Source organism: Chiloscyllium plagiosum, chromosome 31, assembly GCF_004010195.1.
Source record: "Chiloscyllium plagiosum isolate BGI_BamShark_2017 chromosome 31, ASM401019v2, whole genome shotgun sequence".
Lineage (NCBI taxonomy): Eukaryota > Metazoa > Chordata > Chondrichthyes > Orectolobiformes > Hemiscylliidae > Chiloscyllium > Chiloscyllium plagiosum.
The window spans coordinates 16,726,558-16,754,302 of NC_057740.1; the positions used below are offsets into that span (position 1 = coordinate 16,726,558).

The 27,745-nt window shown below is 43.2% G+C and overlaps 1 protein-coding gene across 1 annotated transcript in view; it reads right to left on the reverse strand.

Moving 5' to 3' along the window:
- Positions 1–27,745, reverse strand: part of fbn2b (fibrillin 2b) — a 165,431-nt gene that overhangs the window by 77,528 nt on the left and 60,158 nt on the right. The window contains exons 14-28 of the mRNA XM_043721603.1: positions 26,971–27,108; positions 24,652–24,702; positions 23,645–23,770; positions 20,277–20,504; positions 18,887–19,012; positions 18,466–18,594; positions 16,182–16,307; positions 14,509–14,634; positions 13,318–13,440; positions 10,633–10,758; positions 9,707–9,832; positions 7,936–8,058; positions 6,717–6,839; positions 4,100–4,225; positions 3,429–3,551 (exon numbers count right to left, since the gene is read on the reverse strand). Of these exons, the coding sequence (XP_043577538.1) occupies positions 3,429–3,551; positions 4,100–4,225; positions 6,717–6,839; positions 7,936–8,058; positions 9,707–9,832; positions 10,633–10,758; positions 13,318–13,440; positions 14,509–14,634; positions 16,182–16,307; positions 18,466–18,594; positions 18,887–19,012; positions 20,277–20,504; positions 23,645–23,770; positions 24,652–24,702; positions 26,971–27,108 (1,920 nt within the window). The remainder of the gene's footprint in view (positions 1–3,428; positions 3,552–4,099; positions 4,226–6,716; positions 6,840–7,935; positions 8,059–9,706; positions 9,833–10,632; positions 10,759–13,317; positions 13,441–14,508; positions 14,635–16,181; positions 16,308–18,465; positions 18,595–18,886; positions 19,013–20,276; positions 20,505–23,644; positions 23,771–24,651; positions 24,703–26,970; positions 27,109–27,745) is intronic.

Below are 27,745 nucleotides of genomic sequence, written 5' to 3' on the forward strand. Positions count from 1 at the left end.
TTGTACTCTATGCTACTTTCTCCCCATCCCCACCCTCCTCTCATTTATCTCTCCACCCTTCAGGCACTCTGCCTGTATTCCTAATGAAGGGCTTTTGCCCGAAACGTTGATTTTCCTGCTCCTCGGATGCTGCCTGAATTGCTGTGCTTTTCCACTCTAATCTAAATTCATGTATTTGTTCCACTACCCTTGGTCTTAACATCCAAATACACTGCCACGTGGTCCGAAACAGATATGTTCCCAAACCTGCAGGCCAACACCAAGTCCAAACAAACCGATGAAACAAAGGACATATCAATTCTTGTGTGGCACGTGTGCAGGTTGGAGTAAAAGTAAAATCCCTCCCATTAGGGTGGGGACACCTCCACACATCCACTAGCCCCAACTCCTTACACAAGTCCACTAACTGCCTAGACTACAGAGGTGTACCCGACAGACCCCTTGGCATCCTGTCTACCCCAGGATCCATGAGACGATTAAATCTCCTCCTATAATCACATGGTGCACCTCAACAGCCATTAACTTAGAGACTGCGTCAAATAAAAATTTGAGAGGACGCACCGGGGTGACAGTAAACATTCAGGATGCCATACTCTTCCCTGTGTACCAGAGCCTTGAGAATGATGAACCGTACATACTCATCCTTGGTTTGATCTATCACCTGAAATGGGAGGTTCCCTCATACCAGCATGGCCACTCCTCTGCTTTTGGAGTTGAAGATGGAGAAGAGTACCCTATTGTATCACCCCTGCTGTTACCTCAGATGTTCCCTATCAGTTAAATGTGTCTCTTACAACAGAGCGATGTCAACCCTTTCCTTCTTAAGGTTTGAAAGCACCTTTTTTCTTTTAAAGGGGGAATGACTCCCCTTTATATTCCAGGTGCACCACTTGAACAGATCGCTAGCCATGACCGCACACTACAACCCACGGTCCTCCAAGAGGAAGAAGCCCATTCAATGTGCGGCAAGTGGAAAAAAACAGACTTTATCAAATCTGAAAACTATTCCTACAAACACTACTAAAACTAAGAAACTGACCACTACTCCTAACTTGAACGAATAAACACAAAAAACCAATCTCCAGACATCTCCCCTCTTGCCCATAGGAGGCATTCACTCCCAACCTTCCAGCCGTTCTGGCACCTTCCAGTTAAGGCCATGCCCCAAACCCAGGCAATGGGAAAAAACATGTTATTTATACTCCTGCAAGTTAACAATGGACTCCCTCCCTTCCCCCTCCCCCTCCATATCTCAAGTCCACACATCCTTACACCAAAGAAGTAACTACCCCTCACCCAGAAAAACAGAACAGTAAGATAACAGATACCTACCAAACAGTTACAATATGAAACAAACCAGATTTTACACCAAAACCAATACCAAGCCTATAAGGCCTGAAACTACGAAATGGAAAAGAACAAAAAAAATTTTAAAAATTATGCCATTGTCCATACACATATTTTCCTCTTTCCCCTCGGTCCAAGTCTATTATTTCAGTGAGTTTCCAAATTCTTTTGCTTTTTCTGCCGAGTTGAAGTTATAGACAGATTCCCCCATAATTAAAACGTGGTACTGCCAGGTACCTCAGAGAATATTGAATATTTCAGTCTCTTAATTTTTTTCTTAACATCATCAAAAGTCTTCCTCTTCTTAATTATGGCACCAGAGAAGTCTTGAAAAAACATAATTCTCGAACCTTTATATACAGAGCCTGTGGATCTCTTCCCAGTCTTCTGGATGTTTCTATTATTAACTTCTTTTCATTATAGTGCTGGAGTCGCCCTAGGACCGGGTAGGGATGCTGACTCGACCCAGACCTACACATCACGATGCAGTGGGCCCGCTCCACATTCACCCAGCCCAACTCAATCTCCAGGCCCAACAACTCCGGGAGCCAGTTCTCCAGGAGCTCTGCCAGATTCTCGCCTTCCTCATGCTCCGGAAGACCTATGACACGTAAGTTTTTTTCTCCGACCTCGATTTTCAAGGTTGTCAACCTGTTCCAGCAAGGCCTGAACCTGGCCTTCCAAGGTTCGGACCCACCCCATCTCTGTCACAGTCTCCGAGGTCGTGACCCTTTGATTGACCGCTTCCATGTGCCAATCCAGAGCCCGGATCTCCTGCTCATGCTTTGTCAGCATGGCAGTAATCGGCTCCATTGCTGTTTCGATTTTTTTCACGGAATTTTGCAAACTCTGTGAGTAGATGCTGCTGCCCGGCCGAGCTTAAAGGCGCTGCCACGGGTGTCGGGTATACCCACCACGGTAAGGGGAGAGCTCTGCCTGCTGCACTCTCCTATGTCCCTTTCGTTTAGTCATTTTCCTTTTGACTCCAGAACCTCCAAATCCAAACTTAAAAGGTTTTCGGTGCTCTGCCTGCTTTATACACAATTTTCCTCAGCGGTGGCTCTTGGCGGGGGGGTTGGGGGTGGTGGTGGAGAGGTTGCCCAGTTGGAGGGAGGGGGTGGCGGTGGAGTAGGAGCCCACCTTGCCTGGGGTACGGCACAGAGCCCAACACAGCAGACTTTTCAGACTGCCGCTATCGTGAAACTTGCACTTGCGCCTAGTTAACACTATAATGGTTTTATTACTCCATACTCCTTTGCTCAACTGCAGTTGAATGTGTGAGTGGACAGGCACATCAGCTGTTCTGGGCTTCAGTATTTCATTCCAACTTGACTATCAGCTATACAAAAACATGCTCCAAGCTTGGCTGCCTCTTTGACTGTTCATCCCATTTCAGTATGACGCTGATGGGTCACACATAAGTCATCAGACGGGAAACCTGATCCTTAGATTATAGTTCCAGACTCTAAGCTTTCATCCTTGAAGCCTATTCTTCTCTTTCTTGTGGGAAAATCCTACATTACAAGATAGCTAAAGTAACTGTGTTTGAATCATTTTTCTGACTGACCTATGTATTTTCTATAATTCATGCAGTGCTTTCAAGGTGACTTATTAGATCAGTGGTGGTGGAGAATGGGAGGAAAAGGCATGTATGGCCAGATCATTTATAAGAAAGCTCAAAAGATAGATCAGAGTCATGAATTATTGACGGTCAGCGTGTGTGTAATAGTACCTGTACTCTGCTAATACAAGATTTACAGATATTTTATAAAGAATTTATTGTTTTGTTCTAATTGTCAATAAATCACAAAAAAAAAACTTGTTTACAGAACACATTTCTGGGCTATTTTAATCAGCTTGTTCAGACGTGCTGTGACACACCTCTGGGGCAGGAGGGATTTGATCCAGGACCATCTGTCATGGGAGGCAGGGGTCCTACTAATGTGCCACTGACTAAATGTGGCACAGAATTATCAAAGTAAGTCAGGGTTATTAATGAGACTAACTGTAGCATCAACCATTAAAGGCAATGTATGAATAGGACTGATTACTGCATTTATCCATTGTCAGTTTGAGCTCACCTGTGCAATTGCCTCCACTTCTGTCAAGTTCGTAACCATCATCACAAACACAGCGGAACATTCCGGGTAGGTTCTGGCAAGTTCCAAAAACACAAATATTCTGGAAGGTGCACTCATCAATATCTGAAGAAACATACAGGGATTTATTAATAAGACAGTGAGAGGCAAGGGCTGATGCATCCACTATGTACTGAGTCATATCAAAGATAATGCAGTAGGGGTCTGAGATGCACAGGGTCCCTGAAGACATATTGTGTTATTTACCATCAGATGTGCTCAGTAAACTGTTGCCAACAAATTCTTGGACTGAGTACAGTTCATCGACACTCTTAGGCATCTCTAGATAAAAGATCAAACCACCAGCAAGAAAAATAGAAACTACGACAAATACCCATGATGTATTAGTATACTCAGTTCCTGTTTCAAGTGGGTATCTTTTAATTTGGTAAATGTCTGTCAAGCTTAATAATCAGGTCTGTACAGTCATTGAACAAACAAAGGGGAAGCCAAAATCACCCGAGGGGAAAAATCAAAGTTACTGCCAGGATTTGGTGAGTCTGACTTGGACCATCTCCATGACTGACTGTTAATACTGTTGTGAGAAAAGTGAACGTATCTCATTGGAATGTAAGTGCTGTGGCTTCCTAAAAAAGCCTTTCATCAAACCTCACCTTGGCAGGCCTTGCTATCCTCGGTCGGTGTGAATCCCATTTCGCATTCACAACGATAACCCCCAGGAGCATTCAGACACTGCCCGTTCTCACACAGGTTCACATTTTCAGCACATTCGTCAACATCTGCAAAGGAAAACATGTCGTCTAGTCAGTAGTACAGCATGAGCAGCACTGATACCATCATACTCCAGGAGCAAGGCCAGCTAATATGAGGTGACATACGTCCAGCGAATAAACACTGGATAAAGTAGGTTATACAGAAAGTGCTCCCTCATCATCCCAGCTACAACATTATTATTAATCTTCTGAAGTCACCCTCACATGAAGGGTAATACTCAGCACGTTGTTATGTGACCTGAAGTTAAACCCATTTTGCTCATTCATGTAGCATGAGCTTTCAGTGTTGGAAGATCCTTGCTGTTGATATTGACCTTGTTTCATGGATACTGTGGACCTGGGGCAGCTTCAGTGGAGATACAATTCCATTAAAGATGCGACAACTCAATTCTGATTCCACTTGATTGCTGGGAAGTTGCTGTCCTGAGAGGCGCTAGGAAAACAATTGCAACACAAAAGATTCTCTTCTGTCTAAAGTTTATGGGCTCCCTCTTTGCAGTCTGCTTAAAAACAGTTTTCAGTAAGATGGCAAGTTCCAAAACCACAAATATTCTGGAAGGTGCACTCATCAATATCTGAAGAAAGCACACAGGGATTTATTAATAAGACAGTGAGGGGCAAGTGCTGATGCATCCACTATGTACTGAGTCATATCAAAGATAATGCAGTCCACACTTTATGGGCTCCCTCTGTGCAGCCTGCTTAAAAGCAGTTTTCAGTAAGATGGCATCACCTTCAATCAGGTCAAATGCATTGATTAGCAGATGTATGGGTATGGGAAATGAAAACTCAGCACACTTCATGTTCAAAGGAATGGTAGAATCTAAAAAGTACAGCCATCACATTTACAAAATTCATCAGTGAGAGCATTGAGTATTGGAGTTGAGAGGTCATGTTACGGTTGTACAGGACACTAGTTAGACCCCTCTTAGAATACTGTGTTTGATTCTGTTCTCTCTCTTAACTTGAAAGGGTTCAGAAAAGATTTACAAGGATGTTGCCACGATAGGAGGATTTGAGCTTTGGGGTGTGGCTGAATAGGCTGGAGCTGTTTTCTCTGGAGCATCGGAGAGAAAGTGAGGTCTGCAGATGCTGGAGATCAAAGTTGAAACTTTATTGCTGGAACAGCACAGCAGGTCAGGCAGCATCCAGGGAACAGGAGATTCGACGTTTCGGGCACAGGTTTCCTGAAGAAGGGCCTGTGCCCGAAACGTCGAATCTCCTGTTCCCTGGATGCTGCCTGACCTGCTGTGCTGTTCCAGCAATAAAGTTTCAACTGGAGCATCGGAGGCTTGGGTGGGGAAGGGGGGGTGTGGTAACTTATAGAAGTTTATAAAATCATGAGGGGCATGGATAGAGTGAATAGTAAAGGTCTTTTTCCCAGGGTAGGGGAGTCCAAAACTAGGGACATAGCTTTAAGGTGGGAGGGAAAGATTTAAAAGGAACCTAAGGGGCAACTTTATCGTGCAGAGGGTGGCGCATGTAGGGAATGAGCTGTCAGAGGAAGTGGTGGAGGGTGGTTATGATTACAACACTTAAAAGACATCTGGGTGGGTATACGGATTGGAAGGAGCTAGAAGGATATGGGCCAAATGCTGGCAAGTAGGACTAGATTAATTTAGGATATCTGGTCTGCATGGGTGAGTTGGACCGAAAGGTCTGTTTCCGTGCTGTATATCTCTATGGCTATGACTGAACTAGAGGGCATAGGTTTAGGGTGAGAGGGAAAAGATATTAAAAAGACGTAAAGTGCACCTTCTTCATGCAGAGGGTGGTGCATGTATGGAATGAGCTGCCAGAGGAAGTGGTGGAGGCTGGTACAATTGCAACATTTAAAAGGCATCGTGATGAGTATATGAATAGGAAGGGTTTAGAGGGATATGGGCCAAGTGCTGAGAAATGGGACGAGACTGGGTTGGGATATCTGGTCAGCATGGACGAGTTAGAAGAGAGTCTGTTTTCGTGCTGTGCATCTCTATGACTCTATAACTGGCAAATGGCATGTCTTTGTGGTGCTGTATTGGCTGCTCATTGAGAAGAGCACAGTGCCTCTATCAGCTAGACTGCCTTTGAAAGGTGGGAGTTTGGCAGGATCAGATATGCTAAGACTACTCTCGAAGGGTGAGTGATCTACAAATGCGCAAAATGGGTTGAGGCAATAGGGAATGGAGAGTTACACAATCAAACCAGTCACAACCAATCCTTTCTTATTTGGCTTGACAAAGGCTTTTCTAGATGGCTGTACATGAATAGCCTGGTTGGTAATTATGCCTATAGAGAGGAAGAAATTTTTGGAAGTTAAAGAGTCACAGGCTCTAATGACAGCACCAGAAAGGAGAGATGGAAAAGGAGACACAAAGTTACATGAACCCTGCCCAGTTTTAATAAAAAATGATCAGACTAGTCACTGACTATTCAGAAGATGGAACAGCAAATGCTCCCAGCTTGGCTGCACGAGTCCAGTTCATCTCTCTGTTACTTGCTGGGGACCCATTACCTGAGCAGCTGAAGCCATCACCACTGAAGCCATCCTTACAGGTGCAGCGATACGAGCCTGGTGTGTTCATACAGTTGGCACTGGGATTACACTGGTGTTCCTCAGTGGCACATTCATCCAGATCTGCAATGGGAAGATCAAAGGCTATCAGCAATCATATTCCCCAACTGCATACAAATCTCTCATTCATCCGAGGTGTCTCCGGGCAACCACCTAATGGGCAGAGCTGGAATCTTCATAGCTGGTGCCTTTACCTTCACTGGGTGCCTCCGTTTCAATGATACGGTGAGCGAAGCCAAGTATGTTAATGCCCCCAAAATGTTATTGTTGATCTAATCTTCAGGTTTGATTTTTAAATATTTTTTACATCAAATAAGTTGAACAACAAACGAATGTTTAGAAATGCAAATATTTACAGGCACCTGGGCTGACACTCCTTTTCTGGGGTGCTGAGACCAATTATTGAATCTCAAAAATTGTGACAGTCTGTGATGGCAGAGTCTTTGGGTGGTGGGGGAGGTCACACTTGGGGCCTTCATAGTCCAATGCTGATCCATCATGCTGGGGTCCTAGGAGAGGCATCAGCCTGATGGATAGACAGCAGGAGGGGAATACAGAGTGGTCAGGAGGGATGGTGGGAGTGGAGGATAAAGAGAGATTTCCATTGTTTTGATCACAGGGATCCACACAGACATGGTGTGATAGTGTAATAAATCTCAGCACCTAGTACACAAATCAGAAAGCAATCTCACCAAACTCTAATGGTTAGAGTCTTACTCATTAAACAACAGCCCTCTAAACACAAGATCAGAGTTACCTCCTGCATAGTTAACTTGAGTAACAGTCTGTAACCATTATTAAACTGGCATTTAGCCTCTGTAAATTCAGTTCTTTTTGACTGTAAAGCAGCCTTCTATTCACCCTCACTGACTCACCGTAACAGCAATGGGTACCATCTAAAAGAAGCACTGCAGCAAAATACTAAGGTTTCTTCAACAGCATCTCCCAAATCTATGACCTCTATCACCTAGAAAGTTAAAGATCACCAGCACACAGGAACACCACCATCTGCAACTTTCTTCCAAGATACACAGCACCTTGGCTTGGAAAACTGTGTTTAAAGAGGCTGCGTCTCTTTGATTTTCTTTCCTTCTTAATGAAGTTGATTTCCCCATTTCAACGGAAACCAATGTCAGCCCTAATGCACTGACATACTCACCGATGCACTCCAGTCCATCTCCAATCCATCCATCACGACACTTGCACTTGAAGCTGCCTGGCACATTCACACAAGAGGCGTGCATGTCGCAGTTGTGAGCTCCAACTTCACACTCATCAATATCTGAAAAAGTGGAAGAAGCTTTGAGCGATGAAGCTGTAGTGGTACTAACAGATCTGGAACATTCCAAATTACAGAATTGTACAATGTAAGTTATCTCCAAATATAAAGATGAAGGAGCCATACTTTGTAGAAATTCATTTGCTTCAATTGTAGAATGATCTGCACAATGCATTAACATTGTTAGCTACTGTGTGAAAAATACTCTGGTTAAAATCCTGCTTCATTAGTTCTTCCATATTAAGCGTGGATATCATTTTTTGAAATGGTACAACTTCTAGAGGTGTTAATGTCATGGTAGTCACCTAACGTGCTGGGACTTGGAACAAGGTGGTCAGGAAATGGAATGAATGCTGGAGGACTGGACACAATGTGGCATAATGCTCATTAGAAGATTAAAATAATAGAATTTTACAACTCAGTGTGTGCGGCTCTTTGCTAGAATAAGCCAAAAGTGATCCCACCTCTCCACTCACTTCCTCTCACCCTGGAATCTTTGCTTCAACTATGTAGTCATTTCCCCTCAAAAGATCTCTGCTTCATCTCAATCTTGGGGATCATTCCATATTTCAAATATCTAAAGACATTTTCCTAGCCACCTATTTATTGACAATTTAAAATAAATGAATGTTTGTTACAACAGATGAAATAGTCATTTTCTGGTCCAATGTTGAAAATTTCTATTTCTCAAGTATCTTCTCACAGCTACAGAACCCTGACATCATTGTCAAGATTGAAGCTGTGCTGTCTTTGGCTTCAATGCCCTGCCAACTAGGGATATTCACAAAGCAAATGTTGAATTTATATAGCATCTTACATTACCTCAGAATTGCCCACACGTTTTACCAATTGTGTATATTTGAATTGTAATGATAAGGTGCTTTGCAGGAAATATGAAAAGGGAAGAGGAAAGCAAGTTAAGAGGACAGGACCATTTTCTCTGATTTGAATGCTAATGCTGGGTTTGCAATGACTTTGCAACCTAGTCCACTTCTGTTTAAATGAGCAAGTTCTAAAAATCCCACTACAGTGTAGTGGCGGGTAATTTTAACAGTCTGAACATTCCCTGGGGAAAGAGGGAACACTCTCCTCTGGCTTCAGGACAACTGTTAGAGAGCATGTGGTCAACTACTTTTAATAGGCCCTAAATCAAAAATCTCATTACAGGACACCTCAGAATGGTTCTTACAGGAAGTGCAAGGTTTCACCATAAGACCATAAGACATTTGAACAGAATTAGGCCAATAGCCAATCAAATTTGTTCCCTGTAACCCTCGATTGCCTTCTAATTAAGAACCTATTTATCTCTGTCTTAAATACACTCAATGACTTTGCTTCCACAGCCTTCTGCAGCAATGAGTTCCACAGATAGTCCACTATAGCTTTAAATTCAGGGGTGATAGATACAGGACAGATGTCGGAAGTAGGTTCTTTACTCAGAGAGTAGCAAGTGCGTGGAATACCTGCCTGCAACAGGCTGAAGGGCCTTTACTGCACTGTAATGTTCTTTGTTTAATGTTCTATGTATTCCTTCTCATCTCATTTCTAAATCCTGAACAAAGAGCCTTTGATTGGATGACAGTCCAGAGAATGGGATTGAACATCAATGGAAGGTCTGCAGGAGAACAAGGTGAATAATGAACATTCCCACCTGTGCATCCTGTTGTTCCTTTCTTTACAAAGTATCCCAGCTGGCAATGACAGATAAAAGAGCCTTTGGTGTTCTCACAGTCGCCGTGGAGACAGATGTTAGGGTTCAGGTCACATTCATTAACATCTGGAAGGGAAGTTGAAGATGAGAGATTTATTTTCCACATTAAATAATGAAATTGGAGCTCGCCAGAATAGAAGTCTGAGGTCTAAGGTTCAGTCTGTGCTAGCACGACAGGGGGCTGTAGGGGAAGGGCAACTTAAGCTCAAATATTGCACTTTAAAGTTTCAGACGGTTGTAAATGAGCCATACAGTGGTTATTTCCCATCGTTATCATAGTAGGTGCAGTGCCAAAACTGCTGGCTGCCTTTCTCCCCGCATTCACCTTTGGATCTGCCCTTCGCTCTACTCAAACTTTCACCCACTCTCACGGCTGGACCCATTTCATGTCCCCTCCTCCCACCAACTAGTAGCTTCATCCTTCCTCTCACTCATCACTGGTTCTCTCTCTCTTCCCATGAATCACCATCACATGCTCCCACATGAATTGTGTTTGCCCCTCTTCCCATGAATCTCTCTGTTCTTGCCTCCTGAGGCATTTGGAAACCCTAAAACTCCATTGATTTGGTAGGAGGCATTGAGGGTCTGTGTAAAATTAAATGTTAGCAAGATCCCATTTGGAGCGAGCAACTGCCCTCAGCATGTGATTCAGATCATATGATCTGGCCTGGTTCACTGTTGCCTGGTAACTGGACTATAAAAGGAAGCAGGAGTGACAATGTAATTAAGGTAGTACATAAAATATTATCAATGATTCTGAAATCTTGTCTTATTATCTCCAAATGCTGACACACCATTCTTGACTTATAGGGAGCTCCGGCTAATCATGTAAAGTTTTAACAAAAGCGATGGACTTCAGTTCTCACCCAGACAGGTCCTCATGTCCATCGAAGCCATAAACCCATCAAAGCAGAGGCAGCGATATTCCCCAGGGATGTTGGTACACTGTCCACCCTCACAAATATCAGGATTCTCCTCACATTCATCAATATCTGAACAAAACAAAATCAATAAGTCACCAAAAATATTCAATTTTACACATAGCTCTCCCACTGAAACCTTTAACTTTTAGTCAGACCTTCGCCTGTCATGAAATAAATCTGTGCACCACAGTTAGTGGGAGCAGTGCTGTTGTAAGGAGCTGACTAGTTTTTATTCAAGGAAACAGTCTGTCTGCATGAGGTGCTTCATTTATTGTTTTGTGTGCTGGAAGTTGGACTGCGGAAACATCCAAGGACCAAGGGTTAGCGAGCAGAAAGACATGGGAACAGAAGGTGGCCATTTAACTGTTTGAGCCTGTTGTGTTGTTCAATGGTTGACCTGTGACCTAACTCCTAATACACACTTTTTCCCACAACCTTGCTACCTTTGGTGTACAAAAGTTACAGGATTTAAAGATAACAATCTGACTCTTCAGAAAAAAAAAACTTATTGAATAGTGAGTCAATAAAATGTGGCGCTGAGTCCTGACATGTATTTCTTATGGGATGGTAGGCCTCACTGGTTAAGCCAGCATTTGTCGCCAATTATTAAATGCTGTTGAGAAGGTGATGAACCACCATGGTCTAGTCCATGGAGTGGAGGAATATTCACAGAACGTTTAAGGAGTGGATTCTAGGATATTGGTCCAGCAGCAGTGAGTGAAAAGTGAAAAAGTTCCAAGTTGTACTGATGTGCAATGAAGGCCTTCTAGGTGGACATGTTCTTATGTGTCCAATGCCCTTGTTGGAGATGCTTTTAAAGGTGTCTCAATGTGAAGCTTAGTGTTCTTGCAGATAGCACATACTGGTGCCACATTGCATCGGTGGTGGAGGGAGCGAATGGTAGTGTATGAGGTGTTGATCAAGTGGGCTGCTTTGTCTTTGATGGTCTTGGATGATGTGGAGCTCCTGCCTTCCAGACAAGTGGACAATATTCGAGCATACTTGTGCCTTGTAGATGCTGGGCAGGCTTTGGGAAGTCAGGAGGTGAGTTATTCACCATGGATTTCCCAGCCTCTGAATTGCTGTTGCAGTCACAGCATTTATGTAGCTGATCCAGTTCAGTTTCTGATCAATACTAACTTCCAGGATGTTGACAGTGGGGAATTTAGTGGCGGCAATATGATTCAATGTCAAGGAGAGATGGTTAGGTATTTTCTTAATGGAGACAGTATTTGTGCAATTCTTGTACTTGTGTGGTATGAATGTTGATTGTTACTAATCAACCTGAACTTAAATGTTGTCTAGTTTTTTACACATTGGGCACAGCTGCTTCAGGACCAATAAGGTGCTTATGGTACTGAACACTGTGCCATCTTCAGTGAGTATCCCCACTTCTAAACTACAGATGAAGTGAAAGTCATTAATAGAACAGCTGAAGGTACACGTTGCCCAGGATACTACCCTGAGGAACTTTGACCATGATGTCCAGCGACTGAGGTGATTGCCCTCCAACAACTACAACCATCTTTCCTTTATGACTCCAAGTGGTAAGATATTTCCCGCAATTCCCATTGACAACTTCACAAGGGCTCCTTGATACCACACTTGGTCAATTGCTATCTTGATGGGCAGACACTCCAACCAACCCTCCAGAAGTAGATGCTTTTGTCTGTGTTCGGATCAAAGCTATAGCAGGTGGCCCTGGCAGAACCCAAACTGAGCATTGATATCAAGATTATTGCTGAATAAGTGCCACTTGATTGCACTCTCCACAATACCTTCTAACACAGTGATAATGGTTGACTACAGATTGAAGGAGCAGTAATGTGTCTGATCATGTTTGGCCTTTTTGTAGACAGGTTATACCTTGGCAATGACCCATATCATTGGGTCAATGGTGAGTCTTGTAGTTGTACTGGAAGAACTTGATTAGGGACATGGCAAGTTCTGGAGCACAAGGATTCAGTACTATTGCCAGAATGTTGTCAGGATACATAACTTTTACTGTAACAAGTTTGCTCAGTTGTTCCTTGATGCCACAGAGAGTGAATCAATTGACTGGAGACTGGCATCTTTGATGCTAGGTACCTCAGGAGGAGGCCCGAGATGGATCACCCACTGGGCACTTCTGGCTGAAGATGGCTGCAAATATTTCAGCTTTATCTTTGTCCTGATGTGTGGGCTCCCGCATCGTTGAGAATGGGGCCTCAGATTAATTGCCTGCCACTATTCATGCCTGGGACCATTTAGTTCCACCTATTGCATGATGCTTGTTATGTTTAGCATCCACGTGATCCTGTGTTGCAGTTTCAACAGGCTGCCATCTCATTCCGAGAATACGCTTGATGCTGCTCATGGCATGGCATCCTCTACTCTTCAATTGACCACATGGCAATGGTTGAGTAAGGAATGTGATGAGCCTTGAGGTTAAAGATTGTGAGTGAATACAATTCTAACAGCTTCATGGATGTTCAGTTATAATAAGAATCAGAATCCCAATCAGAAATGCAGGAGAAATTGTACAAGTTTCCTTTAGCCTCAGGCCTGATATTCAAAGTTGTAGTTATCACCAGGTCTGTTCACTGTGCAACAGGATGTGGTCAATGTTAAGGATTGCATGTTGCCTACCTGCACATGTCCTTTTGTCAGGCATCAGTGCATAGCCCTCACTGCAGCTGCACTCATAGCTTCCCTCGGAGTTTGTGCAGTGTGTATCACATCCACCGTTCATAATTGTACATTCATCAATATCTGAAAGAAGAAAAAGACAACTGAGAGCTAGGCCTTTGTGTAACTGAAACACACTTTCATAATCACACAGCCATCCATTAAAATCAAAATCATGATCTTCTGCAGTAATGTGGCCACGATTTGTATGTGGACTGGTGCAAGAATATTTGTGCCCTTGTGTTGCAATAGTAATGTCCCTTTCTCTGAGCTAGATAATCGAGGTGTGTCACTGCACATCTGAACAGGTCGATTCATAATAGCTATTAAATCCTCTAGAAAGGATACAATGAAGGGTCAGCTGTTTAACACCATGCCTGAGGGATCAACATTCAGGGGAAGGGCTAAGTTGCAGTTTCGGTTTATTTGCTGGAAAACAGATGATTTTTAGGGTGATGTTTTCCAAATTAACAAAAGGAGTTGATAAATTCAATTAAATCAAAAGCTACTGTAAATCCTACAAAATTTAGAAGGAGATGGGATCATTTGGAGACTTTTTACTGCACATGATAGTCAGATCATGGACCAAGTTACCACAGTTGGAGCTTCAGCCAAAAGCTTGTGTAAATGGGAAGAAAAGTACAGTTGGATTTGTTTCTGGACAGAGATGAGAAGGGTTTATTGTGCTGAGGGATTTGGCGAGATGCTGGGATTGAGGAACAGTATGGTGAGAGCTGGTGCAATAATTCAACTCTTTTGCTCATATTTGGATTGAAGATGAGGTCTGGAGCTGAGTGGCCCTGCCAGAACTCAAATGGAGCATCAGTGAACAGCTTATTGGTGAGTAAGTGCTGTCAGACAGCATTGTCCATGAGACCTCCCAGCAATTTGCTGACAATTGAAAGCAGACTGGTGGGATGGTAATTGGCCACAGTTATCTGACAGATTTCCCATTACCCACTATATTTGACCACAGGCTTGTAACAGTTTACTTGTCCGAAAAGGATGAATAAACATCTGAACAGGTTAAATGATATTCACAGAGAATATATAAGGTGCGAGTTTCATCTGTATTTTGCACTGCACTGATTAATGTCAACTGTACAGCTAATTTAGCCACTGATTGTTTAAGAGTAAGGAAGCAGCTCTTACCCACACAGCCCTGTCTGTCCGCTGTGCCCTGATATCCTGAGTCACAAGCACACTGGTAAGTCCCAATCATATTCACACAGCGGCCATTCTTGCACAAGTTGTCACTCAGTGAGCACTCATTGATATCTGTATCAGGGAAGAAAGTTGTGAGTGTTTGACAGTCACACAGAAACTAAACAACTGACAGCACGTTCAACTCAAAACATCCCAGATTACTTCTGAGGCCTTCAGGATTAATAAAGATGGTGGGGTCAATGGGAATTCAATGGGGAGAATGCTCCACTAACGGTGCACTAATGTCCTTCAGAAAAATCTGCCATCCTTATTTGGTCTGGTCTACTTGTGACTCCAGAGCCACAGCAATGTGGGCATTTCAGAATGGGCAATAAATGCTGGTTTATCCAGAGTCATGAACCAAAAAAAGACCAAGAAGAAAAACTGCATGGATATAAAAACAATTCTACGTTATTTTCATCTTGCTTGACCACTTTAATTTATTAATTGTAAAAGTATTGGAGATGGCTCTTTGGCTGAGTTAATTTAAATATAATATAAAATAATCGCTTTACTTGGTGTGGGAAGGTGAGTTGTCACCAAAATGGATGGATTGACCAACCAATGGCAGGATAAAAAGGGATGGGGTGGTTGAAAGACAAATATGCTGAGATAGCGAGAATTGGTGACCCCTGATCCGTCTGACCTGAGAGATGGTGGTGAAGATCAGCCAGTCTCTAGCTTGTTGGGGACATGTTGTGGGATCCATCAGGGCTGCACCTGTTTCCTTGTGAATTAATCAACTTTCGATAAGTATTTTCCCTGCTTCCCAGGTCGCTCTGCAAAGTCTCAAACTCGATGTTAGAGTTAGAGATTTTGGACGATTCCAATTCACTCATCGACCCAGGAATTGTTAGAGAGAAAAATCCTAGTCTCAGTAACCCCTCACCTCAACCTTTTAACTACCTCACAACAACCCAACCTGACCCTGCACATGAATCTCAACCTTATCCCCTGACTTCCTCCACATGCCTAGTTCCCACTAACTGATTTCACCAGTAAGCCCTAACTCCTTTCCCCCCAGCCCCAGCTACCACATGATCACCTCCTAACCTGATCTGATTAGGTCTCACGACATGACTCTCTCCCCCAAGCCCGACACCCTAACTACCCACTGTCCCAACCTGCCTTCATTACCTACTCCCCACCCACAGCCTGCAACAGCTCTCCAGCCCTATCTGGTTGCTTCTAAGCTCACCTTCCCCCCACCATCCCAATCTTACCATCCAACCCCAGGTTCCACTCTACCCCTACATTCACAAATCCAATCATTAATATACTGAAACGTTATGCCAAAACTTTCTAAAATATGAAAGCTGGTCTTGTAAAGAGGGGACCTGGTTTGTTATTCCTGTGAGAAAGCAGCTCAGTGGAAGAACAATTCAGAAGGAGCCAGGACCAGACGAGATAGCCAAACGTGTGGAGCTCTGTTCGTGTGCGGTAAAATGGGAGTGAAGCAGCAATTTAACTATGATCAGAGAATCCAGGTCAATTTTTGTTTAAAGAAAGTTGAACCTTGCTTTGACTGGCTTAATATTCTATAAGTCGCTGCACAGACTTACACAGTACAAACACAGCATCTACTGACTGTCTTAAAAGAGATTTGTAAAACCACTTACCCACACAGCCATCTCCCTCGATGGTCAACTCATGACCTGGTGGGCAAATACACTCATAGCTGCCATCAGTGTTTACACAGGTTCCTCCCCGACACAGCAAGGGGTCTCTCTCACACTCGTCAATATCTGGATGATGAACAGAAAGGTTATGTAAATATAACCTCATGTCAACATCTAGAGCATGAGCCAATGCAATGTGGGTTTATTTCTTGGGTTAACAGTAGCAGTAGTGAGCATGCAGCACTCAGTATGATACTAAAGATGATTGAATTGCTGTTTAATCTGTCTAATTGTGTTTACACAGAGACAAGTATATTGATCCTTTCATAAACATGTAATGCACTAAACACTGCATACATAAACAATCCCTAAATACTAAGTTGAAGAGTGCTTTAGGGCTGACTTGGCATTATGGGTGGCATTTGTGGAGCGCTCTGTGCAGAGATATGGATGTTTGTGAGAGGGTCTGACTTGGGAACAGTGTAAGTGGGAGGCCTACAAGTGAGTCAATGACTAGTAGAGTGATTGCCACTAGCTCTGTGTCCTTTGTGAAATACAAATTGCAACTTCCTAAGGACTGTGGGACCTACAGAACAGTGGCAGACCTGTGGCATGATGTGAAGTCTGCAGTGCAATGAAAGTCTCTCTCTGATGCTAATGGTACATCTCTTTCACACCTCTAATTATGGCTCAGGCAATGTAAATTCTGGAATGTTCTTTAAATCTCAATGTCTACTGTGTGGAATTTATTAAGTGTTCTACAGCAGCTTCCAACTCCAGTGAATAAAGGATTGTTTGGCACAGATCAGCCTCTGCTAGCAAAGCAACATATGGAAACCATTAAAACAGGCCACCACAAAGACTGCTGAGGCCATTCCAATAAGGAGAGCTGGGCTTCACTATGTACTTCCTGTTCTGGAATGTCTGTGTAGATACAAGGTCAGATTACATCCATATCAAAAGGACCCAAAGCAGATCCTGGGTGGGGGCATTCCAAATTTAAACAATGTCATGTTGCAGTGCCAAATTCATTTCTGCACAGCTCATCATCCATTCAAGTTATTCAAAGCAAGAGACCACATGAATCGCATTGTACATTTTTTGCCTGACCCCCTTTGTGAAAAGTGGGGGGGAGCAGAGGCAGTGGGAGCACCAAGACTAATGGTGGTCCTTGAGAGTAATTATAGGCAGCGTAGGACCATGAGAGACACTGGGGTGAAGGGTCAGGCTATGGAGGCAATTGGACAAGGTAGGAAGTAACTTTGGAAAAATCTGGTAGGCGTCTTTACTCCTGAGAAGATGAAGACACAGCACAGGTCTGTAGGAGGGAGATGATCAGTGAGTTACAATCCTCAACTACAGTACCAGAAGGCCAGCCTGCACTGTTGCTGGGCATAAGGTGTTGGTTAGACCTCCATTGGTCAGTAAGTCACAGGAGTGATGTCACAGCACTGGGGAAGGGTCATAGGGGCACAATAGTTAGCTTGGTGTGACACAAAAAAACTAAGCAAGAAAATTTGAGATATATTAATTAATGTTTGAATAGGCCTGAATGGATTTACAAACTAATCCAGACAGGTTGTCCATTATGCTGGGATTCAAATTCCAAAGAAGGCAGATTTAAAATTAGGAATGTAAGAGTAAGGAGTAAAGCAGGGAAGCATCTTTTTCGCCTAAGGGTCGTTGAGTTGTGGAATAACTTATCAAGGAAGGCCGTTGAAGCGGAGAGGATCAGGCTGCTGAGTTTTGGCTGAAAGAATATAAATGGTGGGAAGACACGGTTGAAGTAGATAATGAGGAGGTGAATAGATGGAGATGATCCATTGACGATGGACTGACTTGTTCGGCTGATGCATCTTCCCGTTTCTTCATATTCTTCAGCTCTGATGTATTTAAAGTGTGGTGTTTCATTCAGTCGATTCACTTGGAGATAGTGAGGACTGCAGATGCTGGAATGTCAGAATTGATAAAGTGTGGAGCTGGTAAAAGCACAGCAGGTCAAGCAGCATCAGGGGAGCAGGAGCAGGAGAGTCAACATTTCAAGTCTGGTCCTGATGAAAGGGCCCAGCCTGAAACATCGACTCTCCTGACCCTGTTCCTCTGATACTGTTTGACCTGCTGTGCTTTTTCCAACTCCACACTTTATTGATTCAGACCATTCAGCCTTCACTGCTGTCTTCAGTCGGAGCTATGCTGTGATTCACTTTGCCTTGTTTGTGTCATTTAGTTCATGAAAACCCAGTCATAGACTGTCAACAGTGATCAGCACGTAATGATCTCTTACCCATGCAGTTCTTCATCATCATAAAACCACTTTCATATCCTTCAAAGCATTCACATTCAAAACTGCCTGGTGTGTTCACACACATGCCGTGGCCGCAGAGGTCCGGTGAAATACGGCATTCATTGATATCTACAAAAATGAGAGGACAATTAGACAGTGAATGTGTGACTGAGCAGGAAAGAGGGGAAAAAGAAAACAAAAAAGGAACAGAGTTAAATAGAAAAGGAACAAGAGATAAAGAGGATACAGATGAACAGAATTAGACAGATGATAAGAAATGCAGGACAGACAGTCAAAGAAACTATTGACCAGTAAATGAGACAGAGACAGATGCAAATAGAAAAGAAAGATAAACAGAAGATAACGCTACCTAAATCTGTCTCAAACAACGAGCTAGCCTGTACCTCCTAGTGTTTTCTACCTGTACAGTTCCTTTCCTCCATGTTTAGGGCAAATCCACTCTCGCAGCGACATTTAAAGCTTCCAACTGTGTTCCGGCATGTTCCATATGTACACAGACTGGAGAATACCTTACATTCGTTGATATCTGGAAGAGAGTAAGACGATCAGTACAGTCATTATAAGCACTATGTAAATCAGAGGTGGGAAATTTTCCATCTGAAGCCGTCCAATCGAGAAAAGAACCTGACATTGGAGAGCGGTGAGCTGTTTATATGGATACAGACCGGATCCAAACACAGGCAGTGGGAATTGAACATATTTAAATGATCAACACCAGGAGGACAGGAAGGAAGAGAATGGTCATGCTTCACCTGTGACTGGAGTGGGGCATTGGGACCAACGGTGGCGAACCCTTGTCCATAACTGGAGAAGCTGGGCTGATTCTGTTTAATCTGGATTCACTTCCCTTGTCATTATAGGAAATAGCTGGGACGGCCAAACGTCTGATCAGAAAGCATCTGGGTAAGATGGCTTTCTCCTCAAAGGGAGTGGAATGACTGAGTCTATAAACAGCTGTGGTGAAGCCACATCCCTTAAAAATAAACTTGCAACTGAGACAAATGCTGCCACGCCAATATTTACAGCCATTTAACTCCAGATCAGAATCATCATTTTTTGGGTGAAAGGCTCTTCATTTGTAGAGCATGTTGTTGTTATCTCCTGAAATGCTTTGAAAACGTGGCATCCTCCCATTTACCTGCTCAGATTTTCTCCTGGTACACGTACCTCTGTCTTTTCTATTCCTCTCATGGCAACCCACCTGGTTCCGAGTATAAATTGTTACTATTGAGTTTTCATTTATAAGAGAGCCAGAGAGAGAGAGAGAGAGAGAGAGAGCAGGAGAATACAATGGCAGCACAAATATCCCAGCATTCTTAGCACTGGTGAAATGTCTCTGTTTTGAATCAATGCTTTAATTACAAAAATCTATCTAACACCAACACATTGATGAAACATGCTGCCCTTGATGCGGATCAGCTGTACCAGCTGGAGGATTACTTCTGGAATTGTACATCAGAAGCACATCCAAGATTTGGAATAACAGTAATATGGGATATGTTTTCCTAGAGTTTGTAATTGTTCCCGTATTTTTTGAAACATTTGAAAGAGAAGTGCCCGTGACATTTCCCACAGCTTGTTCATGAATATGACTATTTTCATATCCAGTCCTCTGAAACCTGTTTCGGCCAGAACTGGAAGCTACATTGTTATAGGTAACTGTTTACATAGGTATGTTCACTCTTAGATGTTGACATAAATGCTTATTCAAAAATCATGACAACAAATCCTGAGGAGAATGCCTGGACATGCAATGTGTAATTTGAAATAGTTATTCGTTGAACCATTACCCTTGTAGAATGGTCTGCCTGTCAGAACATCACCCCTGTTGGCAAATCCTGGTCCCCTGGGGCAAATAGCCTCATATTCCCGTGTGCCAGGCTGTGGGCATTCCTCGCAGTCTCCACCCCAGGCACGGCCAATCGAACAGCAGCAAGTGTCAATACGGAACCGGCTCGCCATTGGCTGTGTGCACTCGTCCTCCTCCCACTTCAGGTAGCAGTGTTCCAGACGAACATCTGGAGGGAATAGACAATATGGAGTTAGCCCCAAGGCATTGCACAGCAATAATACTCCACAATAGAGTAACATTACTGACAGCTATGCTCCACATTTTGCTCAGACTAAATTTAAACACAAATTTAGACAGAAAAGGGACAGACAGTGCTGGAAATAATCAGTATACACATTAGTGCCTGAAAGATGCATCTACTGTCTATCATTTTAAAAAAATCACTGCTCTCCTAGTTTAGGTAGCACTGATCTAGCCACACTTCTGCTCTGATCACATGACTATTCATCAAAGCTCAACTTTGCGAAAAGTTTTTTCGATTCTGGTTGGGGTTTTATCAGATAGCAATTGCAATTCCAAGTAACGATCTTTTAATTGGCTTCATCAGAGATTAGAATTGAAAAATGTGTTGATGGAAAATTTGTGATGGATATGGAAGGATCCCTTAGGTCTTTCCATATCCGTCACAAACTCACCTGCACATCCACACACATCATTTACTGCATCCGCTGCATCCAATGTGGCCTCCTCTACATTGGGGAGACAGGCCACCTACTAATGGAAAATTTCAGAGAACATCTCTGGGACACCTGTACCAACCAACCCAATCGCCCCGTGGCTGAACACTTTAACTCCCCCTCCCACTCCGCCATGGACATGCAGGTCTTTGGCCTCCTCCATCGCCAGACCATGGCAACATGACGCCTGGAGGAAGAGCGCCTCATCTTCCACCTAGGAACCCTCCAACCACAAGGGATGAATGCAGATTCCCAATGCCCCTCCCCCAAGTCCCTCCTCCCTACCTTTTATCCTAGCCTGCTTGGCACACCTCCCTCATTCCTGAAGAAGGGCTTATGCCCGAAACGTCGATTCTCCTGCTCCTTTGATGCTGCCTGACCTGCTGCGCTTTTCCAGCAACACATTTTTCAGCTCTGATCTCCAGCATCTGCAGTCCTTACTTTCTCCTCCTTCATCAGAGATTATCAAAGGATTGGAGCTGGTGCATAATGAAGTACTGATTTTGACATCTTCCACAGACTTGCTGCATCTAAGTGTAATGTGAAGCTGAGTCAATCCCAGGTTGGGATGGCGTTTACTGAGGGTCACAGATTTCTTCAGTGGGTCTCTATGAGACTGACCAGGCTAACTCTTGAACTCCTCGTCTTTGAATAGATAAAGCATGATGTCCCAGAAGAGAGTGGACTATGTTCCCTCTAGCTTTCCCTGCTCCTGTGTGAGCCTGTGAAGTCCATGTGAGACAACGCCTTCTCAAACCAATGTGCCCACATGCCAATTGGCACACGCACTGTAGGCACGGACCCTCCAAGTGAATGTGTGGACAGAGAACTTTGGTTGAGAGTGTGATCCAAGTGTGGGAATTGGTTCCTTTCCTTTCCTTCATGCTACTACTTTTCCTCAATATAAAGGGGTCACTCAACACAGACACTGGCAAACAGAGGACATGGTGCTTCCCACAGCAAAATGAATGGCTTCCAATAACAGACTCCCTTAGGATCATAGACCCTTATAACAAAAGGAGGAGGCCATTTATCTCATTATCGCTCTAACAGGTTTCCTAAAACCTGTGTAATTTTGTCTCACATCTCCACAAATTAGCCTTCTTCAAGTATTTGTTCTTTAAAACTTTGGATAGAATTTACTCTGCTACCCATAGTATAACAACTTCATCAGATGAACAAAATCATCTACACTTCCCACCTTTATCATTATTTTAAACTTATGATCGACCACCCAGAGGCAACAGTCTCTCACTCCTTGCTCTATCTCAGTTCTACGTAATTGTGAGTACTCTATTAGGTCTCCCCATTTCCTCTCAGTTCAAAGGACAGGAATCCCAACTTCCCATATCTCGACACTGACCAAGGTTTTTTTTCCATCCTTTCATCTGATAAACTACCTGCACTTTTTCAAATTCCTTAACATTCTGATGCCCAGAATCATATACAATACTCTGAGTCCTAACCGGAGGTTTGTAAAGGTTTAACATAATTTCTTTGCTTTTGCATTCAATTCCCTATTTATTAAGCCATATAGCCTTATTAAACTCACCTTATCACCTTGCCGTGTCACTGTTAATAACTTAAAGAATAATGAAAACAGGTAGGTTCTTGTGTTTGCACTGTGTTGATGATGGTTTTCCCCATGTTGATTCTCCAATCTTCACATTTAACCACCTTAATTTTCAAACTCCATGTATCTACAATCTGTATGTTATCCTGAAGTCTACAACTGTTGTTTTATTTGCTCTATTGCCAAGCTTTGCATCAAAGAACTGTTAGATTACTTAGGCAGTAAACATTTAGACCAGTAGTTTTTATCAAGAATAACATTAGGCTGATTGGCCTATCATGTATCTAATTTGGAAACCTCCCATCCTGCGGTATCAGTCCCATACCAAAGGAGGAATGAAGGATCAGGGACAGAGCTTCTGCTACCTCTACCTAGTATCCCTCAGCAACCTAAGGTGCATCCCATCTACTAGGCAACTTGTTCATTTTAAATGACCAACTTATTTAGCACCTCCTTTCTCTCTATTTTATTCTATCCAATGGAGTTGGGCAGGTTTTGAAAGGCTTAAGGCTCACGGTATATCAGTAAAATCATGAACTATAATACTTTTAAGAGGTAACATTTTGAAATCCACTCCTCCATTCAAACATATGCCCTCAAAATAACAACTATGCCAATTTATGCCCTACCTCCCACCCTTACCTTGAAATTTCAATAGATTTCACTTGAAGCCATTTGACTATGTGCAATGAAACAATGTGAATTTGACAGCAGAGATCAAGGAATCAGAGGGTCAATAAAGCAGGGGCTCAGGTGTTCAAAAAAATAATGGTTCTTTCAGCTCAGCTGGGAGAGCATCTCTTTAACACCTCATCCAAAAGATGATCTTTTCAACAGTGCAGCTCTCCATCATTACTGTGTTGAAGTGCTTGGAAATCAAAGCCAATTGGGATCACATCGCTAGAGTCGAACATAAACCTGGAATCGTCTGATGAGGAGGTAAGAGTGTTGTCCATTATGCCATGGCCAATGCCAAAGCAGGGAACAACATGCTATGTCATTATTGACGAAAAGCAAACACTCTCCCACGGAGGTCCCTCAGTGATCTGTTCTTACCCACACAGGTTCTCCCAGTCCCATCCAGAGTCAGTCCTTCAGGGCAGTCACACTTGAATGAGCCTTGTGTATTCACACACCGTCCATTTGTGCAAACACCAGGGAATACATCACACTCATTCACATCTGGTGGAAAAAGAAACATCATATGTTATTCATTTCACAATGATAAAACAAGCAAAATAGGTTAATGTTATTAGTACATTTCGAGGAAGTTAGAGTGCAAACATGCAGAGATAAAAGGACGAAGCAATTTGAATATTAGATCTTATGTTTGATAGAAGAGTTAACTCAATAATGATATCAGATGCCTACATTTAATCAGAAAATTTGTATTTCAGTTTGGTAGAAGTGCAACAGGGTTCACCAAATCTAAATGGAATCATGTTAGATATAACTTACAACTACAATTGTAATATGTTTGAGTAAATATTTGGAACAATTGCAGATTAGTACTCCCGGAAATGCTGAAAGCCACAATTTTGTTTTTTTGGTAGCTAAAACACCTTTGGTCATCTTTGCAGAGATATATATATCATCAGGCTGATCAATGTCACCTTTATTTGCACTCGTTACATAAAATCTTTCTTGTTATTTCCCTAAGTATGCCACTAACTGATTTGATGCTTTGTCCACAAGTTCTTTATAGTTTATAGTTCTTTTATAGTTTGACTTAAGAGTCATATTCTGGGTTCACTTTCTATAAACCCTAAATAATCTGTTAGGTCTTTACAAAATCACTTCTGGAACACCTCCCAAGCCAAACAGCATAATAGTCACGTTAACTTCCCAATTCAACAGTAAGCCCTTATAGGCTTGCATAAACTCATCCGTAATAGTCTACACACACTATTGTGTAAGTTATGATGTCAATGGAAATAAGAATGGATATTAACTATATACTATAGTAATGTAAATCTATGAGCTGAGTTCATGTCATTCTTTGAGTCCATTCTAGGTGATTTAATCCTTGTTTTAGTTGGAATGATTGAAGAGTCTGAGCTGACCTTCACAAGTAACGCCTTTCACTCTGGCATAGCCTCTGGGGCAGGTGGGATCTGCAAAAGAAACATAAATTTGGTTCATTAATTCAGCTCTTGGCAGTTTATCTTCTGAACCTTTAACAGACATACATAACAGCAAATAATCAAACCCACAGGCCTAATTTTTGCAAGATTCTAATTATGATGCTGTTAGATCTAAGAATTGAATAATTCTGGGTTTTCACTTCACCTGGTGAAATCTTTTACTTGAGTGGAGTGCTGACTTGACAATATATCACACAAGAGTCTCTGTGAAAGTGCTGATCCAGCACATATTCGAACAAAGCAAATTAGGTACAAGGCAGGAGAATCACATCTTTGGAGAAATTTGTATCGTGTATTATTTATGGAAGCGAGAGACCATAACAATAATTACTGTTGATAGTTGCACCTATTTTCAATATGCCAGTAGAACCATTGTAAATTAATTTTACCGGTGGATATACAGATGTATTAACGATGTATTAACATTTCCTGGCACGAGCATCTTCTGCCTGAAATGCATGCTGCAAATTTGTGTGCTCATATCCCAGAATCGTGTGTCCATTAAAACAAATGGTTCTTAGATTGTGTAGCTAACCTGGATCAAATTTCTTGGAGAAAAGGGCATTTCCCTCTCTTTTCCCCTCTCAGGCAGCAATCTGTCGCTGCCTTCAGCCCATCTCCAATTCTGCTGTGCCCTTGCCCATCTACTCAAACTAGGCACCAGTTAATAAACAACAATCATGTGTCTGCCCACTTGGCACTCCAAATATGTAGGGCCACGGTTTCTCTTTCATTCTTTCTCCCTAATAAAGAGAAAATAATGGAAAACTGTGATCTCTCTAAACACGTTCTGCCCCTTCAATTACAAGTACCTGAACCCTACTTGTACAATGAATGCCAACTTAGCACTCACCCTTTCCTTAATGTTTCAAATAAGGGTGAGAATGGTGCGGGGATAATGTCACTGACCTACTAATCCAGTGACCCTGGCTAATGCCGTGGGAACATGAGTTCAGTTCTCAGACTGGAACCTGGAATTTGTGTTTAAAAATAGAAAGGATTACCCATTTAAATCAGAGACAAGGAAACATCTTTATATCTCAGCAGTCTGTGAATCTTCAGAACACTTGTCGTAAAAAAAACATTAGAAGCAAAGTCTTGAATTTTTTCTGGCTGAGGTGGATAAATTTTGGTCAGATAGGGGATGCAACATTATCAGGGTTAGGCTGGGTATGTGGATTTGAGGTTACAATCAGATCAGTTATGATCTTACTGAATGGTAGAGCGGTCCTGAGGAGCTGAATAGCCTACAACTGCTCCCTGACCAAATTTCATATGGCAGCAAATGAAAAACTCAACTCACAAAACCAGAATTAAGCTCATGGCAGTAATAGTGACCACTAATTGTTGTAAAAACCCATCTTGTTCACTAACGTCCTTTACAGGGAGAAACTGCTGCCCTTACCTGCTTTGGCTTCTACGTGAATCCAGACCCACAGCAATGTGGTTAATTGTTAATCTCTCTCTGAAAATGGCCAGTGAGCCATTCCATTCAGGGATAATTAGTGATGGGCACTAAATAGGAGATAGTGAGGACTGTAGATGCTGGTGTAGTCAGTGTCAATAAAGTGTGGTGCTGGAAAAATCACAGCAGGTCAGAAAGCATCCAAAGAGCAAGAGAGGCAACATTTCAGGCATAATCCTTCATCAGGACTGGGGTGGGGGAAGGGGCTGAGAAATAAATAGGGGAAAGCAGGGTGGGGCTGGGGGACAGGTAGCTGGGAGGGCGATAGTTGGGTAAAGGTAGGAGGTGATTGTGATAGGTCGGTGGGAAGGAAGATGAATAGGTTGGTCACGTCAAGACGGTGGAGGTGAGTCAGGGTTGGATCTGGGATGAGGTGGGGGAGGGGAGGTTTGGAAACTGGTGAATTCAGTGTTAGGTCGTGTGGTTGTAGGCTCCCAGGGTGGAAGATGAGGTGTTCCCCGTCTAGTTTGTGTGTGGCCTTGTTTAGGCGGTGGACAAAGCCCAGAATGGGCATGTCTTGGGGGGTGTGGGAGGGGGAGGTGAAATGGATGATTACAGGAAGGTGGACAGAATTAAAAGAAAAACAAATTAGGACAAGCATGCAACTGAGAAGTTGAATGATAAAACGTACCACGGTGCTGGGTCTTGCTGTTTAGTTTCAATCCAGTGCTAAAGTCCAGGCTTTGGAAAAGTGATATCACCATTACACCACCCTCCCAGTGTTCATGCCCCTACCACCACCCGCCAATAAACCCCTCGGTCTCAGTGAGTACCCAGCTCGCAGTGTTCACAGGGACTGCCCCAGGCTGCTCCCAAGGTGGCACAGCACTCCGACTTCAGTGTTGCTCCATTGATGTTCACCTCGCAACGCCCATCCTGAATATTCAGCCAGCACGTCCCCTTCATACTGTCTGTTGGGGGAAAATAAACAGGATTTATCACAGACACCAGTGAACCCACAGACACCAGTGAACCCACAGACACCAGTGAACCCACAGACAGACCCAGTGAACCCACAGACACCAGAGAACAGACAGACACCACTGAACCCACAGGCACCAGTGAACCCACAGACACCAGAGAACAGACAGACACCACTGAACACACAGGCACCAGTGAACAGACAGACACCAGTGAACCCACAGACACCAGTGAACCCACAGACACCAGTGAACAGACAGACACCAGTGAACCCACAGACACCAGTGAACCCACAGGCACCAGAAAACAGACAGACACCACTGAACACACAGACACCAGAGAACAGACAGACACCACTGAACACACAGGCACCAGTGAACAGACAGACACCAGTGAACCCACAGACACCAGTGAACCCACAGACACCAGTGAACCCACAGACACCAGTGAACCCACAGACACCAGTGAACCCACAGACACCAGTGAACCCACAGACACCAGTGAACCCACAGACACCAGTGAACCCACAGACACCAGTGAACCCACAGACACCAGTGAACCCACAGACACCAGTGAACCCACAGACACCAGTGAACCCACAGACACCAGTGAACCCACAGACACCAG